The 22,376-nt window shown below is 37.9% G+C and overlaps 1 protein-coding gene across 1 annotated transcript in view; it reads right to left on the bottom strand.

Annotated features, from left to right (window-relative positions):
* Positions 1–5,695: 5,695 nt before the first annotated feature.
* Positions 5,696–22,376, bottom strand: part of VWA3B (von Willebrand factor A domain containing 3B) — a 71,481-nt gene continuing 54,800 nt past the window's right edge. Inside the window, exons 23-29 of the mRNA XM_061459727.1 lie at positions 21,088–21,307; positions 15,242–15,362; positions 14,345–14,469; positions 13,076–13,213; positions 12,446–12,543; positions 10,706–10,947; positions 5,696–6,313 (exon numbers count right to left, since the gene is read on the bottom strand). Of these exons, the coding sequence (XP_061315711.1) occupies positions 6,066–6,313; positions 10,706–10,947; positions 12,446–12,543; positions 13,076–13,213; positions 14,345–14,469; positions 15,242–15,362; positions 21,088–21,307 (1,192 nt within the window). The 3' untranslated portion in view covers positions 5,696–6,065. The remainder of the gene's footprint in view (positions 6,314–10,705; positions 10,948–12,445; positions 12,544–13,075; positions 13,214–14,344; positions 14,470–15,241; positions 15,363–21,087; positions 21,308–22,376) is intronic.

Here is a 22,376-nt window from a genome sequence, read left to right as displayed (position 1 = left end):
TTACCGGTGACTTTCTAAAGGAATTCAATCTCAAACACTTTTCCACTTACTCTAGTTCTATCAGCTGCTCTCATAAAAGCCTTCAGTCTCATATCCTTTTTGATCCTCACTTCCCTTGGACCTCAGGAGTTTCACAGCTACACTACCATGATGACAGCTAAGACTGGGTTCTCTTCCTATATATGCCTTTCTCTTGCACAACCAAGCAGTTCAGTATGAAGTATTTCCTTTTTACCTTCTTGTGCAGCACCAATGAAGGCATGTAATGTTGAATGCCAGGGGCTGAGTCCCAGCCCTTCGGTCCAGAGTATGATTCAGAATGACAAATGCAGGTGAGGGATGACTTCTTTTTGTTGTTTGGTTTTGGGGGGTTGGTTGGTTTGTTTGTTGTGTTGTTTTGCAGGCTGTCTTACTTTATCAAAAAGAAACAGAAGGGGTGGGGGGAGCGAACAGGAAAAGTACTACCTTAGTAGCTGTAATAGAATCACAAAGAAGAAATCTGAGCATAGTCTTGGCTAGTCTCAAAGTCAGACAGGCAACCCAAACCCCACCACTGCCAGCTTTGTGCAAGGCAGCATGAGGAACCAGCAACCCAGGTTTTCAGCAATCTGGTTATGCTCTATTCATAGAACCTGAAATTAGGCAGTCCTGATCAAGCTCAACCATCTGGCAAATCTAACTGGAAAATTCGTCTTGCTGACAGACCACCATAATACTACTTGCCTTTTTAAAACAGATCACTGGAAAGAAGCAAGCATATGAAAATGTAACCTGTACATCTGCACCTTGGTGTGGAACTCGGGACAGAACACGCTTTGTGCAAATGGGTCAACAGGAATGTTTGGATGGAGGAATAAACCATCCTGACAATTCCCAGGCTTAATACAAAGGAATGCAATAAAACATTTAACCAAACCTAGGCAGGAAAAAAGACCTGTGGGCCACAACAGGGAAAATGTTACCCCATGTCAGGTGCTTCTTGAGGTCAGACTGCACACCCAGAAAAGAACAGTGAAATGGATCCTTAATAACAAATGAAAAGGGAACTCATCCATCACCATGTGTATTTCTGTAACATATCACTTTTTAAATGTAGCTTATTTAAAGAACCAGCAGTGATTAATGATCAGCCTTTATGCAAAAGAAAAATTCACCATTCAGACTATCTGTGCTGCCAGTTTTGATTCTGCATTTGGTTAACATTCTCGTTTGTATTATTCACAAATTTGTATTGCACCCAGTGGAACACTAAGGTAAGTTTTCTTCAGCCATTTTTTCAAAGGGATTCTAGTCTTTGTCACTGTGGCATGGCACACAGTCCAGCTGCACATACTTAATAACACGTACATGCAAAATTGGACCATTCTCCGTGTTATTCATGTTACCAGAATTGCACATGTTGAACCTCAAATACACAATAATGACAAGAGACACAGGTAAAATGATCATGTCAATGCTGAGTATGTCTAACTGGACCACAACTTCTTCTGTTAAAAATGTGAGCAGGTCGAGTCCAAAGTCCATGTCACTGAAAGCCATTCTTGGGGGCAAAAGTAGGTTTTCAGTTAAATTAAGTTTTCATTTAAGTATCTTTTCTACCAAAAATGTACAGGGTTTTTCCATCAATCAGTAGTGCCGTTTCTTTCAGAAAACCGAAGTGATCATGTCCACAGTAGAAATATTTCTTTCCAGCTATCCTGTCCTAAAATTTCATGGATGCTGTGGTATAGTGATAACACTTATTTTTTTGCTCTGGGTAGAACAGATCCCCAGTGATTCCCTATAATCAGGACTCTGTGTGTGTGCTAGCTCCATTCTCCAAGAGAAAACTCCAGGACATCATGGAGTAACTGAGAAGCCTGACCTACAGAACAGAAAGTAACATAAACTATCAAAACTAAAACTTCCAGAACAGACAATTTCAGAACTAGCTTTCCCCAGGTTTGAGTCTTCCCTGAACCAGGCTTGGCAGAAATTTTGACACTCTCTTACATTCCACTAAAGTATCCTGGCTGCAAGATCATTCTGGCTACACAAAATCCATCATTCTCCTTTACTAAATAAAAACATTTTTTATAGCTCAGTGTTTTCCTGGGAAATACTTATCTGCACAGACACTGTACAGGAGTTTTCTGGCCAAGTGTACATCTGAAGTAGTTGCCTAGAGAAGGCACTTGTCCAGCAATCTGGACATCCATAAATCCATGGGTCCAGATGGGATGCACCCGCGGGTGCTGAGGGAACTGGCAGAAGTCATTGCTAGACCACTCTCCATCATCTTTACCAAGTCTTGGGAAACGGGAGAGGTGCCTGAGGACTGGAGGAAAGCAAATGTCACTCCAGTCTTCAAAAAGGGCAAGAAGGAGGACCCGGGTAACTATAGACCGGTCAGCCTCACCTCCATCCCTGGGAAAGTGATGGAACACCTTATCCTTGGTGCCATCTTAAGGCATATCAAGGATAAGAGGGGTAAATTGAGGAAGTGTGGACTGGATGATCAGGTAGTGAGGTGGACTGTGAACTGGCTGAAGGAGAGAAGCCAGAGAGTTGTAGTCTATGGGGCGGAGTCTAGTTGGAGGCCTGTAACTAGTGGAGTGCCTCAAGGGTCAGTACTGGGACCAGTATTATTTAATATATTCATCAACGATTTAGATGAGGGAATTGAGTGTACTGTCAGCAAGTTTGCTGATGACACTAAGCTGGGAGGAGTGGCTGACACGCCAGAAGGCTGTGCTGCCATCCAGCGAGACCTGGACAGGCTGGAGAGTTGGGCAGGGAATAACTTGATGAAATATAACAAGGGAAAGTGTAGAGTCCTGCATCCTGGCAGGAACAACCCCAGGTTCCAGTATAGGTTGGGGAACGACCTGTTAGAGAGCAGTGTAGGGGAGAGGGACCTGGGGGTCCTAGTGGACGACGGGATGACCATGAGCCAACACTGTGCCCTTGTGGCCAAGAAGGCCAATGTCATCCTGGGGTGTATTAGAAGGGGGGTGGTTAGTAGGTCGAGAGAGGTCCTCCTTCCCCTCTACTCTGCCCTGGTGAGACCCCATCTGGAGTATTGTGTCCAGTTCTGGGCCCCTCAGTTCAAGAAGGACAGGGAGCTGCTGGAGAGAGTCCAGCGCAGGGCAACTAAGATGATTAAGGGAGTGGAGCATCTCCCTTATGAGGAAAGCCTGAGGGAGCTGGGTCTCTATAGTTTGGAGGAGACTGAGGGGTGACCTTATTAGTGTCTATAAATATATAAAGGGGGAGTGTCACGAGGATGGAGCCAGGCTCTACTCAGTGGCAAACAATGATAGGACAAGGGGTAATGGGTACAAACTGGAACACAAGAGGTTCCACTTAAACGTGAGAAGAAACTTCTTCTCAGTGAGGGTGACGGAACACTGGAACAGGCTGCCCAGGGAGGTTGTGGAGTCTCCTTCCCTGGAGACATTCAAAACTCGCCTGGACACATTCCTGTGTAACCTTATCTAGGTGTTCCTGCTCCGGCAGGGGGATTGGACTAGATGATCTTTCGAGGTCCCTTCCAATCTCTAGCATACTGTGATACTGTGATATGACTAAAGGAAGTGCCTGAGAGATGTCTAAAATATATCCTCAAAGATTCTGTTTGCCTCGATTGACTATAGAAGTGCGGGGGGTTTTTTAATACTCCCTTCTAAATGTTGGAATCAGGCTATTCTCATTTCATATTAATGGCTGTTAAAAATGTGAAACACAGACAGAATGGGGCTTGAGATTTTCAGTGTGCTTGTATATAAAAACACAGCCAGTAAATTGAGCCCAAGGGAAGGAGGGTATTAAGTATGGTACTTTTTGTTTTCCTAGAGCAGGGGACCCCCATTCATCTGAAAATAATATGGTGCCTTCTCCTTCTCTGAGTGGCTCCTTGAGATTTGGTAATAAGCACCACAAGCAGCTCCAGGTGTTGCTCCATGCTGGCTTAAGGAAGTCTCTACCAGCATTGCCATAAACCAAACATGACAGTCCTGCATCTGTAAAACCAATAGCGAATATTTCACCCACTCCATTGTACTGGGAATTTACATTACAAAAGCAATGTACTAGCAGCATGGAAAGACCTTTGGTGGGAGCTGAGCATTTCAAGATGTTTGGGATGTCTTCTGTTCATTGATATGTTTCTTTTATATTTCAGGGCCAAAAAGCCAAGGTTCTCACCATGCTACCATGGTTACATTGTGCTAAGTGAGATATTTAGTGCTTAGAAGAAGTGGGCTGCATGAAATAAATCCTGCACTCAAAGAAGGCACTTCCTCACTATTATTCTAAACAGAGACAAACACACAGAAAGACCACAAGAGAAGCCATATGGTAAAATGCCTGGGCTCTCACCAACCCTAACTTAGAATATCTTGAGCAGAGGAGATGTCTCCTGTATTTCTGTCCCACTCATTTGCCACTGATGGAAATTATTTTCTCACATATCTATGCTAAAGCCTAACAACATGCAGAAATCTATGCTCAGCTGCAGAGATGTCCTTGATTTACTGCATCACTGACTCTGTCAGGGCCCTGGAGTCCCTGGGTACAGCGAGCACAGCACCCCTATCACTGCCATTTCCAAATCTGCAGTAATGATTATGCTCTGGGTATTCAGAAGGTCCTGGACAGCCAGAACCTGTCTTGTAAGGTGAAATTGTCTTTGTTACCCCCTTGCTTAATCATTCAGCAATCTTTAAAGTTTTTTAATTCATTCAGGAAGATATGTGGAATGTAATAATAATGTAATACTGTTCTAAGAACATCTAAAAAGAAAAGAATCAAAGTGTAGAGGAGGTAATAAAGGAAAAGACCTGAGATATTACTGCTACATCAAAGCTGAAAAATATCCTAGCAGTCAGACTCAGTTATGAATATGTCATGTATCAGTCACACAAAAAAGGTCTGTGATAAAGTTGGCTATCATAAAAGCTGGAATTCACCAAATACAGATGTACCACTGGGTTACAATACATACATGTATATACTTTAATTAGCCACCTTCTGTTTCTACTTGGTTAAGTGTACCTTTTCAACTCCACTTTACCTCAGATCCAAACATGAAAACATACATCTGCCTGGAAATGGCATAGGTATCTACAGTCAAGCTTGTGAGAATCTTTAATGTCCATGAACCTTGATATGCCAAAAATATTAAGAATCTGTCTTTAGCTTCTTGACAGAAAGCCCTAGACAGCCATTCAATTGTGTTACCATATCCACAAGTCATATTTTGGTTGAGGTGAGAATCTTCAGTGCTAAACATACTACATCCCTCTGACTATGTGCCATTTCAAATGTTGTAACTTGGACAGTGAATATCACGTCACATTTGTGAGACAGAGAAAATTACTATTTATTTGGATTTTTTTTTTTTTCAACTGGGTTCAGTCACCTATCCTTTATTTGGGAACTGAAAGTAGAAATACTTCTAAATGTGTCTAGGTGCTATTTCTGTTTCCATTTATAATGCCATAACACGGAAGCAATTCCTCTGCCTTCAGAGTAGCCAGAGTAGCACTGGCTTTATATTGTACATCATAGAGAAGAATTCAGCCCTTGTTCTAAGCCTACGTTACCAAGGTTAGTCTTCAAAGGCCAAAACACCTTGTCTGTGTTCTCATAGGACAGTCTGTGTGGGTGGAAAAGCTTTAGAACAAATACATGTGTAAGGCAGCAACAGGGGGAAACTGAGTAAGGTCCCTACAGCAGGTCTTCCCAGATGCCTTACAGACCAAGTCTGTGAAAAAGGAGTTTTGGAAGAAAGCATTTTGTAAGAAAGACCCACAGTTAATAAATCAAACATGTCTACATGTCTCCTGCAAACAAACAATACTCTGACAAATAAAATTTACCATTCTCTCTTCTCATATTGATAATTTTCAGCAGCACAGCTGAAGTTCTGACAGTGTTTCTCTTCCATACTTCTGAAGTAAGTCTGCAAAATCATAAATAATTTAACTAGACAATTTATTTTTGATGCGAGTAATAAAATTTCACAGTTACAGGTGATAAAAATCTCTTCTATCTGCAGTCTTATCCATTCCTCACAAACTCTTTCATAATGTACCCTTAACAGGGCCTTGTTTGCTCTGTGCATTCTGAGGCTGTCTTGCCAATCCTTTCTGCTCCATATTGACTCCAATAACTTCAGTGATGTTGGTTTTACCAGGTTGCAGAGAATCTTCTCTGTCAGGACTGTGCAAGCAACAGGGACGCGTTGGTGAGCTGAGAGTTGAAGCACTCTGTGACTGCTGAGTTTGACACCTTGATGAAATCCAGGATGATGAAGTGGAGAATAAAGATGCTAGGAGAGAGCAGGTACTCTTTAGTGAGAGAAAATATTGACCTACCATGAGCTTGGATATGTGAGTTCTACAGCCCCCCCAACACACACCCTGAAATTCATCATGCAGCAAATTACTTCATGCCTGTGGTAACAGCAATAGTCATGTGTAGAGGCTTTTCACCGCTTTCATCCTCACAAGTTCAAACCAGTCTGCTTTTCGAGTATTCTTGCTCATAGCTTTTGTTATTTGCATGCCAACTTTTGTTCTTACTCTTTCTCAGGAATCATCTTCCAGCCGCTGCTGGGTACAGGGTCTGGGCCACATCGACCTTTGTCTGACCCTGTAGAACCATGTTTACCTTCTCTGGTTTGCTATTAACAATACTGTGTCACTCACAAGTCAGTTTTTACAAGCATATCAAATGAGACCACCAAGTACGAGGCACCTTCCTGGCACAAAAAGATGACAATCATAATGAATGAATGGCAAAAGATTGGAAGCTGGAGGAAAAATGAAAGAGAATAAAATAGGAAGAAAGAAAGCAAACAAAATCCATACTCTATTTTGTTTCAAATATCTCGTGGGGGGTGGGATGGGGGTTGGTTTTAAATGATTATGTAAGAAACACTCGTGCAGTAGAAAACAAAACTGTGGGGAGCATCTGAAGGCTAAAGATGAGATATGCAGGGTAGAGAAGGAACAGCACAGACTGAGTACATAGAGAGTATGAGATTTGAATATGGTTAGTATTAGGAATGGTGATCATCCACTGAAAACTCTGAAGCTGAGAGTTTAAAAATCAAAAGCGTGCCTTTAAAAATTGTCTTGTAAGTGCACATCTTTGAACTTAGATACACAAAACGAACGTTCTGATTCTCCTTGGGCCCTCAAAGAGACAGGAATCCAGAGTTCATCTGTGTGAGGGTCAGGAAAGTTCTTGGCTGTATCCTACAAGCTGGCAGTACCTGTCTGCAGTACAAAAACATCACCAGACTAAACCACTGAAAGGTACTGTGGCCGTACTGCTACCTTCAATAAAATGAAAGATGCATTGTTAAATGAGTGTTCCCCACCACATGCAATTCACGCTGTTCATTTTCTTTAGTCAGTGCTCATGCCCTCTGTGTACCTTCCCAAGATGTTGAAAGAAACCACTCTGGTCTTGCTCCCTAAATCTGGAGAGGATTTTGCTTGCTCTCCACCTTCAGATACCTCAACACATACCTGCTACACCACTGGAAAAGCACTTTCTCCCCTTGCACGTCTCCCTGTTTCATTCTTTATGGGGAAAGAGCGGGAAAGTTAAACATACTTTCCTTTTTTTTCGTGAGCAAACAACCCTGACAGAAGAGTCGCTTTGGCCAAGTTGTAACATGGTATCAAGAGACAAACAAAAGCTAAATCTGGAGGCTGTTGGGGAGCGCTCAACAACACACAGCTGCAGTAAGTAACAGATGCAAGCATTGCTGAATTGCCATCAACTGCTTATTAAACAAGCCATGACCAACAGATGGGAACACTGCTTCATTATGATAGCCTTCTCCAAATGCTGAACTATCTGGAAAATGAGAATGGAAAACAAGTGGGTGCTAAAAATGGGAAATCCTACTGTGGGAAATCCAGCCAATCCACTAGACTGCCAGGTGCCACAGCTGCTACACTCTTGAACCCAATTCAGAGGGACTAGATTTTCCACAGAAAAGGGTAGAAAATGATAATTTTCAAAGGTCTTCTACTGACCCCATACTGGCAGTTACAGTAATTATCAGTGTAATTGCTTCAAGTCACATCTCATTATAAATTTAAAAGGAGACTGGGGCTTTATTTGCTAGTGCATCAGGCAACACAGTCGATTGCTTTGTATTGCCTGTACTTCACTCTGAACTGTTTTCTGATTTCGGTTTTCACTAGATCACCATTTTGGAAAATTGACAAGGAAATCATGTGAAATGAACATTGATTTTAGGCATCACAGAACAGAGAAGACTAGGAAGACAGGAAGAAGAATTTTTCTATAGAAACAAATACATGTTTTTTAAAGTATCTATAAAAGCAATTATTGCAATAAACGATTGAGTCAAATATTTGTGATCTTGTTCAATCAAATAGTATTATTCGAGTTACCTAGACAAAGAATCATCTAGCTCAGTAAGAGTCAGTGGGAATTTGCCAGGACTTCATTCACTCTTTTATAAAAATACAGAGCTGACAAAATAAGAGCAGCAAGCATGGCAGGGGGATTGGCACTAGATGATCTTTAGGTCCTTTCCAACCCTAACTGTTCTATGATTCTATATTCTATGATAATAGTTCTGGAATAAATAAGACAAAATGACACATCAACACAATAATTAAGTTAATATACACTAAATAACTAACACAATTGCTTAATCTTTATTCACTTCTGTTGTTTCCCCGAGTGGGAACAATATAAATGAGTTGCTGATTCTTCCTAACAATCAGGAATATTTTAGCTGAGCACAAACCAAACCACAAATATTCCAAATGCTCCATTAATTTAATACAGAGCCCACAAGTCTGCGGAAATATAAGGCTTCATGGAAATACAAGGCTACATCAACCACCCACGTAAGAGCCATGTATTTGAATCCACGTTATCTTGGAGAACACAGAAATCCATCTCTATCTTGGACAATGCTCATTCAAGTTAGTGAACTTACTTCCTCATATAACAGATGAATATACACATGAAGTCAACAAAACCATAGGGGGAAATATTGATTAATACAAAACACAACCCAATCAGATAATTAACCCAATCAGACCTGAACCTTGGGCAGAAGGAAAAACAATGCCAGGCAAACTTGTTTTCTCTATTCATTTCACTCTTTAAAATGAAATCTGGTATTAACACAGTTAAAATAAATGTGAATGTCAGGGCCAAGTAACACATTTGATATAGTTTATAAAATTATATACAAAAAATGCTATGAAATCATTAGCATTGTTTGAAAATGGGACAAATACCTACACCCAAAGAGAGTGAATACACCATCACATACAGAGATTAGATAAAGGTATATCTGATGAAACCCTATGAGGATGACCATATAGACTTATTTATCTTCAGCAGCAGTCTTTCTCCTTTCTTATAAAAACCAGAAAGATACGTAAACAAACATATATTTAAGCAAAACAAAAAAGCCATGAGAAGAGGACAGGGCACCCTTTTTAGAAAGTTTGACCTGCATAGCACCTTAAAGACTTGTTAGAGTCTTGATGGAGTACTATGAGACTATTTGGTAAGCCTAGGCACTATTTAAGTACATAGCCGCTTCTCCCATTTAATCTTTCCTTCAGCATGCATGGAACCAGTAAAAGGATTTGCTGATCGCATTAGCATTTTTTCCTATTCACTCAGTATTTGCATCTCAGATATCCAAGAGGGAGGAGTCTGGAATAACTGAGCATTTTCAGTGAAGTAGCCCTGCCTGCAGGAAGCCATGGTCTCTCACACAGCTACAGGACAAACAGCACCTCTGCTCTCATATAATTCTGACCAGGCCACTCCTAAAATGTAGCGCCATCATAATTCTCACTATAAGTGATGTAAATGGAATTTGCAGACCATGTTTTAAATCACAGAATCATAGAATGGTTACGGTTGGATTTCTTGTCGGCCCCCTTCAGGTATAAGACATGAGTGAGTATACAGAACAAGGTTCAAGTTAGCTAACAATATGATGATAGAATGAATCTATAATCCACTACTTCTTGAAGTAAATAATTAATGAGGATGTTGAAAACATTTAAAATCATACAAGGGGTATAAGCAGGACATATGGATAAAAATTCTCTTATCTTTCCACAGACTGAGAATAGGATCTCTAAAATGAAGAGCTGACTGTGGCATGTAATGTCATACCTACGCTAGCCCAGGTCTCTATTGCAGAGGAAGTATACAGGAAGTATAGATACTGATATCAGCTTCATTTGAGCTAGCTCAGATTCTAAAATCAATTTACCCTGTGAAGCACTGAGCTCCATATTCAATAATTTAATGGCTGCAATATATATATACCTTTATTCTAACAAGTATCAAACAGTAGAAGCACTGGAATATATACTCTGCTTATAAGCAGATACTAAGGTTGGTGTTATCGAATATTCACTGCTACTACAAATGTTAGGAAAATTAAGATACCATCTTCTGGAACATGCTTTATTCAGTTCTTCCCTTTGCTGTGGAAACACATGCTGAGAATCATCAGTGTGAAGAATGATTTCCAAAGGAGGTGAAAGAACCTCATCATATAGGACAAGGCAAAGCAGACAGGTCTAATACCCAGAAATGCAGAAACCAGGTTTTTTTGCGTGGGGACTAACTAAAGGGCCATCAGATCTGTTTAATCCCTAATATTTATCATCTTCCATAGCTACTTCTTTACCTCCAAATTCTTCTTCATTGCTAGGCAGTGAATTTCTTCCTTTCTGCTTTACTTCCTTTCTGGAGACAAACAAAAGATCATGAGAGTCTGACATCTTCTCCCTGGGATCTCTTTTGTCTCCTGGTCTCCTCTTCTTTTTCTTTTTTCCCCTATCTTCTTTCACAACACTTTTCTTTTCTTCTTTTCCTCCTTCATTTTCCACCCATGAGTGAGGATAGGGCTTTGTGGTCTCTCTGTCCAGGCTAGAAAGTCAGACAAGTAAATTCACTAAGGTAAGAGCACACATATCTTACACTATTTAAAATTCTTCTTTACATGACATAGATTTCACCTTTTCCCACATCTCACAGTACTGAAAAGTGAAGGACTTATCACACTCTTGACCATTTGACATGGCTACTTGAAATTCAGTTTCCCTTTTATTTATAAAGTAAGTAAAGAATAGCCTATAACAGAGCTCTGAACCTGAGTTCTGTCTACCTCTTATGACTACAAAAAGAATTTGGGGAATAATTGTCTTTTATGGTATGGGCCAAGAGCACATAATGTTTTACTTTGCATATTTAATTTGTTAGTTACATTTGCAGAATGCTTGCTCTGCCATAATTATTTCTTTTCACTGTGATTGCAGGAAAACCTCCCCAAACAGATGCTAGGAAAAAGCAAAAGACAAATATTCTAGATTGGTAAGCAGATTGTCAGGGACTGTGTTCTCAAGTCTTACACAACAATTTACTGTAAAAAGTTATAGATCCAACAAGTAGGAGGCATCAAGGATTCTAATCTATAAAAGCTCAATAGTACCAGGTTTCTACCATTAGTTCTTGGAAGAGACTAAAAATTCAGCACCAGACATGACACATGACATAGAAAAAGATTGAAAAAAATATATTGAAGTAGATGATAAAGTTGCAAATGTGCAAAAGAAGGCACTGTGATTCTGGCAGCAAATTCTGGAATGTTGTGGATCAGTAGTGGTTATCAAGGTTTCTATTGGCACACCAATGCACTTTATCTGAATACCTGTGGGTAGGGTCTATGTGGCCTATATGCTAAAAATTACCATTTATGTAGGCTATCCAATGCCAACAGAGGACCCTGGAAATCCTAAAACCCTGGAAATCTCAAATATGTCCAGTTTAGGGATGTAAGTGGGTATCTAAGTTAAAAAAGAGTCTGAGTTTCAGATGCTCAGCTCTCTTCATCATTTATTAGCCGCTTTACATATTTCACTGCACTCTGCACTATAAATCTTGACATACAGTATACATCCATGGAGCCAAAGCACCTAAATTCCACTCTCAGAGCTGTCAAATGCTCAAAGTATTACTGTTCTGGGTCCCACAATGTCCCTCTATGTATCCGGGCCTTGGTGTCTTCAAAACACTAGTAATCAGATGTAAGTAGTCTACAACAAATAGAAAATCCATTTCACCTTTCAACAATCCTCTAACAGCTTCCTGAGGCTAAGATTCAAACCATCTCATCCCACCAATGTTTCCAAAATAAAAAATAGGGCAATAAATTGCCAGATAACAAAACGGTATGACGGACAGTTACTGCTCTTCTGCTTCACACACTTTTGGGTCAAATCACTTGGTTGCATGTGTAGAGCAAGCCTGTTTACAACTGTTGTTAGAGTACTACGTATGGAAATCTTGACACCATAGTTGAACCCAAAGTACAACATTTAGGATTCATGCAAAATAACTTCTCTATTTTTGGTTGAAACATACTCACATCGTACAATCCACCATCTGCACCATTCTGATATATCGACAGGAAAAAGCATACTTCATTTGGCTGATTTTAATAAGCCCACTTCTTACACAGTGTTCCTGGAATAATACAATCAACATTCACCTAATTTAAATCAAAATCTCAGAAACAATGAAGAGACATATGTATAAAAAGTCAACAGTTTTAGTGTAACTGTAATCAGCCTCTACATAATAAAGATAAAAGTTTCAAGTACAAATGTATATTTTCTGCACTACAAAAACCACAGCAAAATTATCATGATGGCTTGCAAACAAACAAACATAATTAAATTAATTGAAGACTATAATGACCGTGATAAAACTCCATATGTTTCTCATTTTATCAGCTGGAGCTTGTGAAAGCCACCAAATGGATCATAGCTGAAAGAAGAGCACGATTTAAGAAGAAATTATTTGACAGAATTTCTTGGTTCATGTCTATTACATGAGCTCTTCATCGACTGAGCTCTGAATCTGATTTGCTTCGGTTACCTGGAGATAGGGATTGGAACAGTGAGTTCATTAGCCTGGAAAATTTTTTCTGCCTTATCAAAAATTGAGCAATGGTAATACCATTGCCAAATTGGTATAATCTTTTAGGTTTGCTTACTTTCCTGTTATTGAACATCAGAACTGTGTAGAGTTTGTCACCCATTTCCATGCTCTTTGGTGTTGTTATGACAATGGCAGGCACATAATATTCATTTCCTGTCTGTGTCCCAGTTCTGGCAAACACATAGTCTCCAACCTGCACATCAGGAAAACATCAGTTTGCAAGAACTTTGTAACTTATGAGTTTTACAAGACACAAAAAGTAAATATGAAAATATTTTTACACGAATCATCATTCTAACATGTTCCCATGCTTAATATAGATCTTTAAAAGGCAAGAACTTGGTCCTTGCATGTACCAATCGCTTGTAATTTCCACTGAATCAGGGAGAGAACATAAAACAAGAATGAATGACAGAGCACTACTAAATGTACCAGGGCTCAACAAGCAAGTTAGAGTCTAGGTTTCCTTAGACTTTATGCACATTTATACATATTTAATGAGCTTTTAAACCAACCTTGGGAATTTTAGAGAATTCCGTATACAACTAACCTATAAAAAATTATTTTTAAAATTAACATAGAAGTCACAACTTTCTATCAAATTCTGCAGATCTTCTCTGGAGTTGGATGTTCCCTATGGAATGCCAGGAATCTTTAGATTAGGATTTGCCTTGATATCAAACAGGAAAAAAAAGTATGTCTCTAGTTTCAAGTGTAAGAAAGAAGTTACAAAAATGCTTCTTATATTCAAAACAACTGTATCCATTCTGGGTCCTTTTCGTATCTATCATCTCTCTCGTGTAAAATAAGAATCACCTGAAAAAACAACTGTGATTACAGTAGTCAGCTGATCAATTTCAAGTAAAACCAGAAATGCAATACTAAATTTTTTCCATTACTGTTATTTGCCTTAATATGAGGTTGTTTGCTGGATTTAAAATATGCTGTGAAAAACAAATGGTTATAACCTGCTGTTCATCACACTGTATATAAAAGGCTCTCCTTGATTTGTAATCCCTGTGCTAGGAAACAATCATTCTCTCACCTTTCTTCCATAGGTAGGCAAATATTCATTTTTTAGACAGAAAATAATACAGAATTCTAATAAACAAAGGAATAGGATTGCAATGAAAACAAGCTCCAAACAAATTAAAAAGTAGCATGTTGAAAATAGCATATTACTATCACTAAAAACTCTTCTTTAAAATAAATAGTTTTACATAAAAGTGGTGGTTTTTTTAATCTATTCTTTATTCTATGCGTGACCAAATGAAAAAAAATTAAAAATGCATATTTGCTGTCATAAAAAAATACAATTTTTCACCTGCAGATATGGGCATGGCATAGCACCTCCCACAGGTATCATGAACTTCACAGGTACAGTACATGTCTCCCCATTGTTTAAGTCAACAAGTGCACAGGTAGAAGTGATATTCTTTACCACAGTTCCTAAAAAATAACATAATAAAATATTCAAATGTTTTTTCTTTTATCACTGAGGTCAAATGCATCTATACTACACACTCTTCATTTTCATTTAGCTAAGTTAAGCTGTGCCAGGGCAATAGAGACATTTGTACCTAAGAAAACAATAGTCTTAGTAACCATTCTTAGTAATGCCATAAAAGTAAAACAAAGAATAATTTTCAAGCGCAGGTCTGAAATGTGTAAGTTGGTCTCGTGGGTGATAGCTGACATAAGGAAACTATTTCCACAGTTAAAAATATGTAACCAAAAAACAAAACAAAACAAAAAACCACACACGCAAACAAACTAGTAAAGGTAACACAAAAGCAAACCATACACACGTGTCTTTTTTTATGAAAAGAAAGAACATGATTTTACCTACTGATCTTTCTGATTCAAAACTCAATAAAAAGGCAGAAGCATTTAGTGAATTATTTGAACACATGCAAAAGCTTGTTTTTCCAAAACACTTAAGGGAAACATCAAAGGGGTATAGGTGGATACTCTTGGATACTCATTTAAAAGGATTTCCTTCTGCACTTTTCTTATATAAATGCATCTAACTTTACAAAAGATATGTCTTTTTATAAATGTATATATGTGCATACACAAGATACATATTCTTTTTTCATGCATATCCACATATAATATTAAATCTTATTAAGGTAAAAGTAGCTAATTATGAGCAAAACTAATGTTTTATCAGAATTAAGAAACTCTAAACGGTATCTAAAATGTGGACAAAAATATATACCTGGATAATAAAATCCTGTGATGTCTGATCTTGCAATCACCTTTTGGCTTTTGTGAGTCACAAATATTTGGTGTTTTTCGGTTTTTTTAGATTTTGACTTCACAGTTTCTTCTTCAAGTCTCTGTAATTTGAGACAATTATATTTTTCATAACAGCTAAGCCAGTCAGCCTCAATCTATCCCTTGGAATTGACTAAAAATTTAGGCAATGTAATGTTATGACCTCTGCAGACAATCCACAGTAAACTGGAATTATTTTAAACATTCAAGATAGTTGTAAGCAGAAGAAACAGTGCTACAGAAAGTACTCATAGGTAAGATCATCTATGAGTTTTCACTATAAAATCCTGTTCTACGTTGTGATAACAATACCTATATTTTCAAGTGTTCTGGAAGAAATTTACCTCGATGAATTATTGCTCTGGCTGCCATTTCCTAGAAAAAAAAAATCAATTCTTTTCAAGGATGAGGAAATGAAAAATCAGCTGATTTTGTAGAATAAGTGAAGGTGCTATACATGTTTAATTTTATCTAGATAGGTGAGTCTTCGCAGTAATCTTATTTTCATTGAAAGTACCTCACTGTACAGAATGACTGATTAAAAATCAAATATGGAATCAAATTTAAAAGAAAATGAATCTTGAAGTGTCTGAAAAAAGAGTTACAAACTATAAATTCCAAATTAAAATTTTCAGCATTTTTAAAAAATTCCATCTTAGCAAAATATTGCACCACATTTTCCAGAGCTGCCACTGTCCATCATTCAGCCCTGCTAGTTTGGGCTCTTCATACATTAATTGTATTCCTTGTGGTGCAGCTTCACAGACTGCAGCTCCTGTAATGTACCACACACATACAGAACACTGGAACTTACTTCTGAATTGCTCATAAATAGGTCTGGGGGACCACGCACCGGATGGTAAGCATAGAAATACCAATGCAGCTGGCTTCCTGTGGACTGACCCAACTCGCAGTTGAAGTCAGTGACTGCAATTAGTAGTAACTGAATGAAGAATGCAAAAACCATGATGGATCTCACACCACAACTGAGGCAGAGGGCTATGTTTTTCACAGTATGTGAAAAATAGTCAAAGACTCACAAATAACAAGTGGATCTGTGTAAAAATATACTGCTGGGCTGCCTGAGTTTCTGCATACCTGACTTTACGGTCACCATATTCTTTCATATTAAAACCTTTTATATCTCACATTAAAATACATAGAGTCTCAGTGTTATTTGCCTTTAAAGTAAATTATGTTCCTGAATCACATTTTTTCTAGATGAAAGAATTTCTTCCCATTAGGGACATCTCTCTTACAGGAAGTTTTGAGAGGACTGGAGTATTACATGGAAATGTCAGAATGTGAAAGAACACTTCACATTTTGCTTTCCTGAAAATATTTCATTAAAACTGATGACATAGCAATGTTTCCTTTGTTGTTGAAAAGTTTGTAATTTCAGCATTTTTGTCATCCCAGTATTTTCATAAGTATATTTTTAATAATCCTTGAGGGTAACACTGTAATTTATATGGAAGGTAGTTATAATTTTTTTTTTTTGTTGCACTATTTGAGATTCTTCTTTTGCCTTTTATCCCTAAAGAGATACAAGAACAGCTGCAGGCAATGCCAAGCTGTTTAGGAAACATGAATGCAGAAAAGGTATCAACAGACAGTGATTAGTGATCCTTAAACATTGAGGAAGAATGAGAACTGTTAGAAATAGACCACCAGGAAATAGAAGAAACTGCCAAGGGGGATCCAGAATTTCCATTCTTGTAAAGAATCAAGTCCCAGTTACACATATTTAATTTGGAATAGTTAAATCAATTACACATGAAATACATTTTTTTTCAGAAAGAACAGAGTCAGTGAGCCACTAGAAGTCCCTTTCTACCCAAATAAACATGCTTTATGAAACACATTATGTTTATTGACTATTTTAAGGGGGGGGGGTTATACCCATAGTGACCATTCAGTACAGTCACAAAGTAAGCCTTGCTCATTTGAGCTCATCTTAAGGGAAATACGGCACTTTAAAAAGTGTATTCATAATGAGAATTAATCCTTAGCAATGAATGCAGATTTATTTCTCTGCAGGATCTGAATTCCATTCATATGCAGAAACAGACATATTTAGCATGAGAGGAAAAGTTCTCCATCATTCTCAAAGGCCAGATTATAATACAGGGGAAAGAAATACTCTATGTGAAAATGTCAGTCATTAACAGAATACACCAAGTTCTCCTGGAAGTTATCATGCTTGGAGAACAGCAATGCCATGACCCCAATAACCTGAGGTTGTCTAACAAGAAGTGGGTAAGGCATTCTGGACAATTCCTTTTACTAGGTAACATCATGTTGCAAGCAGCTTTATAATTCAGTGAAAAAAGACATAATAAGAAATGATGTCTGACTGTTAAGGAGCTGAGTAAACTGAGTATAGTACAGTCTACTATTAGCCCCCCAATTAGGTAATCATAAATGTTCAGTGTTTTATATTTTGCTTGATAAAAACTGCATGTGTTTCCTCATTTCCCAAAGCATTTACTTCTTGCATCACTAAAGGTCTTCATTCATCTCACAGTCCTGTGCAGACAGATGTCTACTTCATCCTCCTCCAGTAAGGCAGACACTGGCATACCTTGCCTTTCACAGATATATACAAACCTAGCAGCCTGAACACAATATCAGGGAAGGTCAGAACACAGAGGGAGGATAACCAGGTCATTAATTCAATTGTAGGCTTAAACAGAAAGCTCTCATAGCAAGGACATCCAAAAAGGATTACTAATTCTTTTAAGAAGTTGTGGAGGTAATTAAGAACCCTTAAAAGCTACAAAACCAAGTGGGCGTATTTTTAATTTAGTGAAAAAAATAAAATAGCAGGAAATGTAAGACTGTTTTGTTGAGTAGACTTCCAGGATAATTGTGATTCTTCCACCATCTCACAATCACAATTTTCATTCAGTGCAGTATCAGCTATTTCCTTACTGTAATGTATTTCAGCTGGCAGTTTATTTTCTTATACTCATTTTGTAGATAGACATCACAGTTGGAAAAACCTTTGACAGCATTTTTAAAAGCGTCCCTTTTTTTTTTTTACTGTTTTTCCACCACATAAACAGAACTCTAATTACATCTGCATTTCTGCCGCTCACTCTTAATGCCTTTCAGTTGCAGATTAGCAGTTACTGAAGATGGTACTCTGATTAGGTTCCTAAAGCAGGTTGACTCAGGATAAGTGATTGCACAATGTTAATCACATCATGTCTGAGAGCACACATTGGTTGTTTCAAGGCAACAGTAAAATTACAGTCAACAAATGAAACATGAACATGTTTCTGCTGCTCTTATACTGGGACATTGTACGGCAGAGGTAAAATAATAGTAAAAATAGTCACATTAGTAATGCAATATTTTCAGACTAATGTAAAATAAATCAAGATTGTCTGTTTTTTTGAAGACATTAAAATATTTTGAAAATGTACAGACTTAAAGGAAAAAATCTCAAAAACTACAGAAAACTGAATGTGATTCTTTCCATAATTACTTATTTTCATGGCCTGTGTTATCATAATATATTCTATTCAATTTAACATTTTATAACATGTCATAGAATGTAAAAGGCCACAGCTCATTGTGAAAATTATTGTTGATCTTGGTGAAAACAGAGGTATATCTCAATCAAGAAGTGTCAAATAAAAAAAAAGATTTTTGTTATACTCTGGTAAGCAGAGGATATGGACACTTGGCATAATTTACAGTTACAATTTCAATTGTACATTCCCATTCATTAATATGTTTGTACTGTGCTCATTTGAGTTTCACTTAGCTTACCTCTTCACATTAACGTGTGTGTGTATGCACATACTTGTATACATAGACGTGTATACATCAGGGAAAAAAAAAAAAAACACAATTATGATCATTTGATATGATTCCTACATAATACAGCATTCGGAACAAGTCCAGAGGAGGGCCATGAGGATGATCAGGGGACTGGAGCACCTCCCGTATGAAGACAGGCTGAGAAAGTTGGGGCTGTTCAGCCTGGAGAAGAGAAGGCTGCGTGGAGACCTCATAGCAGCCTTCCAGTATCTGAAGGGGGCCTATAGGGATGCTGGGGAGGGACTCTTCATTAGGGACTGTAGTGGTAGAACAAGGGCTAACAGGTTAAAACTTAAACAGGGGAAGTTTAGATTGGATGTAAGGAAGAAGTTCTTTACTGTAAGGGTGGTGAGGCACTGGAATGGGTTGCCCAGGGAAGTTGTGAACGCTCCATCCCTGGCAGTGTTCAAGACCAGGCTGGACAGAGCCTTGGGTGAGATGGTTTAGTGTGAGGTGTCCCTGCCCATGGCAGAGGGGGTGAAACTGGATGATCTTAAGGTCCTTTCCAACCCTAACTATTCTATGATTCTATGATTCACTGAAACTAGACCAACCACACCAAGTTCAGTCTAAGAGTAGTTTACCTCACTCAATGACATGAAACAATGAACAAGAAAAGGAATACATTAATATATGAGCTTTTTGATTGTCTCTATTTTTTTTTACTTATCCTCTAGCAGAATGTATAAGTCTGAGAAAATATTTTCTTTCTTGTTAATTTCCTAGAGAGCTTATTTTGATATTATTCTAACACTACCTAGACAGCAGTCCTGCAGAGCACTCCCAGTGAAGCACTGCTTGATGAAGCTTTTAATTGAAAAAATTTGAAACTAAATAAGAGAACTTGTTAGGGTTTTTTTTCAGAGGTAACTACTTTGAATTTCAAAGCATCAGTAGTGTTTACAGAAATCTTTCCATCAGAGAAGATTAAATCAGTTTTAAAAGTTTATGTCTGTTCTTATTTTCCCAGAGAATTCATACCGCTAAGGTGGTATCAATTGATTTTCAAGAATGTTCTGAAAGAGTGAAAATAATAACAGGAGTATACAACATTGTAACCAATGATATACTTTCTGACAGCATATATCCCAACAGAAAAAGCAAAGATGAAGAAGTATACTCTCCCAATAGGGCAGTCTAAAATAACTACTAGCATTATTTTTATACTTACTGCTTCATATATTTCCATATGCATTTCATTAAACTACTCAATAGCACTCCAAGTAAAATCAGAGCATCATCTGGGAGACATATATATATATATATACACATATCTCTCGATCAAAAATCACAAACTTCATCACAGTTTCAGAGTAGGTAGACTACTTTCTCCTAATGTATTAATGGAGTGGAGAAAGCACTCTGGCTCACCCAGAGTCAATGTCCATGATAAACTCCAGATGCCACTGTCTCCATTCACAATACTGAGATCAGCCACCAGTTCATACAAGCCTATATTTTATGGACAACTAAATTTTAGTGTCCAAATATGAAGCTGAATCCAACCTCTTGTCTCCACCTTTTCCAAGAAAGATACCATGGAAGTTTACATTGAATTACTCCAACATTACAAGATTTTTTAGTCCCATTTATCAGATATTAACACAACCACAAATCTTATATCGTAATTGCCTTTAATATATCTCTTCTTTCTCTTCTTTCATATATACCTCTGCTGTCTTTGGAGAGAAAGATACTTTTTTCAGATTTGTTTCTAAGAAGCTTGATTTGTGTGACTCTCCCACCTTCAGAACTTCCACTTCCCCCATACTTAGAAAAAAACATGGAATGCTTGCTCTCCTTTTAACTACCTTCTTTCCTTGGTCCATTGTATGCTAACTACCTGCTTTACCAGCTATAATCATGGAACAAAATTATTCCAGAAGCACATATTGATATCTTGGAGGGGGGGAGGAGGGAGAGAGAGAGGAGGGGAAATAATTTCCAATCTATTACCTTTTTATTGTTGCTTAAGCATGATTCTGAGCTTTTCTCAGTTTCCTTTTTGACAGCTTCCTGAAGATCAGAGGCTTGTTGTATATATGTTAATGCTGTCAGTATCTCATCTTCTAACAATATTACATCTTCATAGGAAATTGGCCATCCCAAATTCTCTAAAGCTTCCAGCAAAGCTTCTTTATGCTGCATATATTGGATTGGCCCATCCTCTTTAAATCTTAAATATAATATAAGTTAAAAAAATTAATATTCACAAGCAGAAAAAAAAGATGACAGTATTTTACAAATAGAATCACAAAGGGTAAAGACAGAATAAAACATCAAATTCCTTCAGTCTTCTGTATACCACAAGTTCTTGTGTTTCATTCAGCTACTGTTGTGTTTGTCAGACAATCACATCTGTTTTAACCATATGTCATAGAAAGACATCTACAGAACAATTCAAGTGGCTGAGCATAGATATCATCCAGTGCCATTTTAGATATCCTAGAGTATGTGATTCAATATAGAATAAATAGATCAATAAAGAGCTTGCAGTTACAACTGAGAAATCATGGAAATGCCTGGCCTTTCTGGAGCAGCAGCTATGGTGAACTGGAAGCATCTAGGCAATCCAAAATAGCAAAAGACATCTACTAAGTCTTGATTTGCTACATCGCTCTTGACTGATCACATAAAAAAGAGACAATCTCCTTTTGTTTACTGTTCTGCCAGTCTTGCACTGCTCAATTGCACTCAGTGATCAGAAGTGTGCTTCCATCCATGGTTCAGATTATGTTAATGTCCACTTGATTAAAGAGCCAGTTTGAAGATACACACTGAAGGTACTTATAAACCAAAATGCCAATTAGATACAGTTAACTTGATAAAAACCAAACTCCAAAATCCAGAAGAGGTAGAATTCTTTACATCTCCAATTGGAAGTAACAGACTTCTTTTTAGTACTCAAAAAGTAGGTCTTTTGAGGCTCTTCTCTACAGCTTTGCCAACATTTTTAAAAATGTGAAACCTAGAACTGGGGAGAGTATTTAAGTGTCTGTCTTATCAACACATACATCCATGGTGATGCCTACCACATTGCCCTACTCTTTGTCACTGCTTATCTTTCTGCTCTAGGAGCTGCCTTGTATTGAAATTAACCTGACCAGTATAGTTATTTACCTAGATCTTGTTCTCTATTACCTGAATCCATTATTAATTTATAATCAATGATGTCAAGCAAATGTATCTCCTGAATTGTATTTCCCAACCATTCTGAACACAAGCACAAAATTACCACTTCTCTA

The sequence above is a fragment of the Pezoporus flaviventris genome, unplaced genomic scaffold, assembly GCF_033815535.1.
Source record: "Pezoporus flaviventris isolate CSIRO_AGI_PZ_B2104156 unplaced genomic scaffold, CSIRO_AGI_Pfla_v1 ptg000030l, whole genome shotgun sequence".
In the NCBI taxonomy this organism is placed as follows: Eukaryota; Metazoa; Chordata; class Aves; order Psittaciformes; family Psittacidae; genus Pezoporus; species Pezoporus flaviventris.
This window is presented reverse-complemented; position numbering and strand designations above follow the sequence as displayed.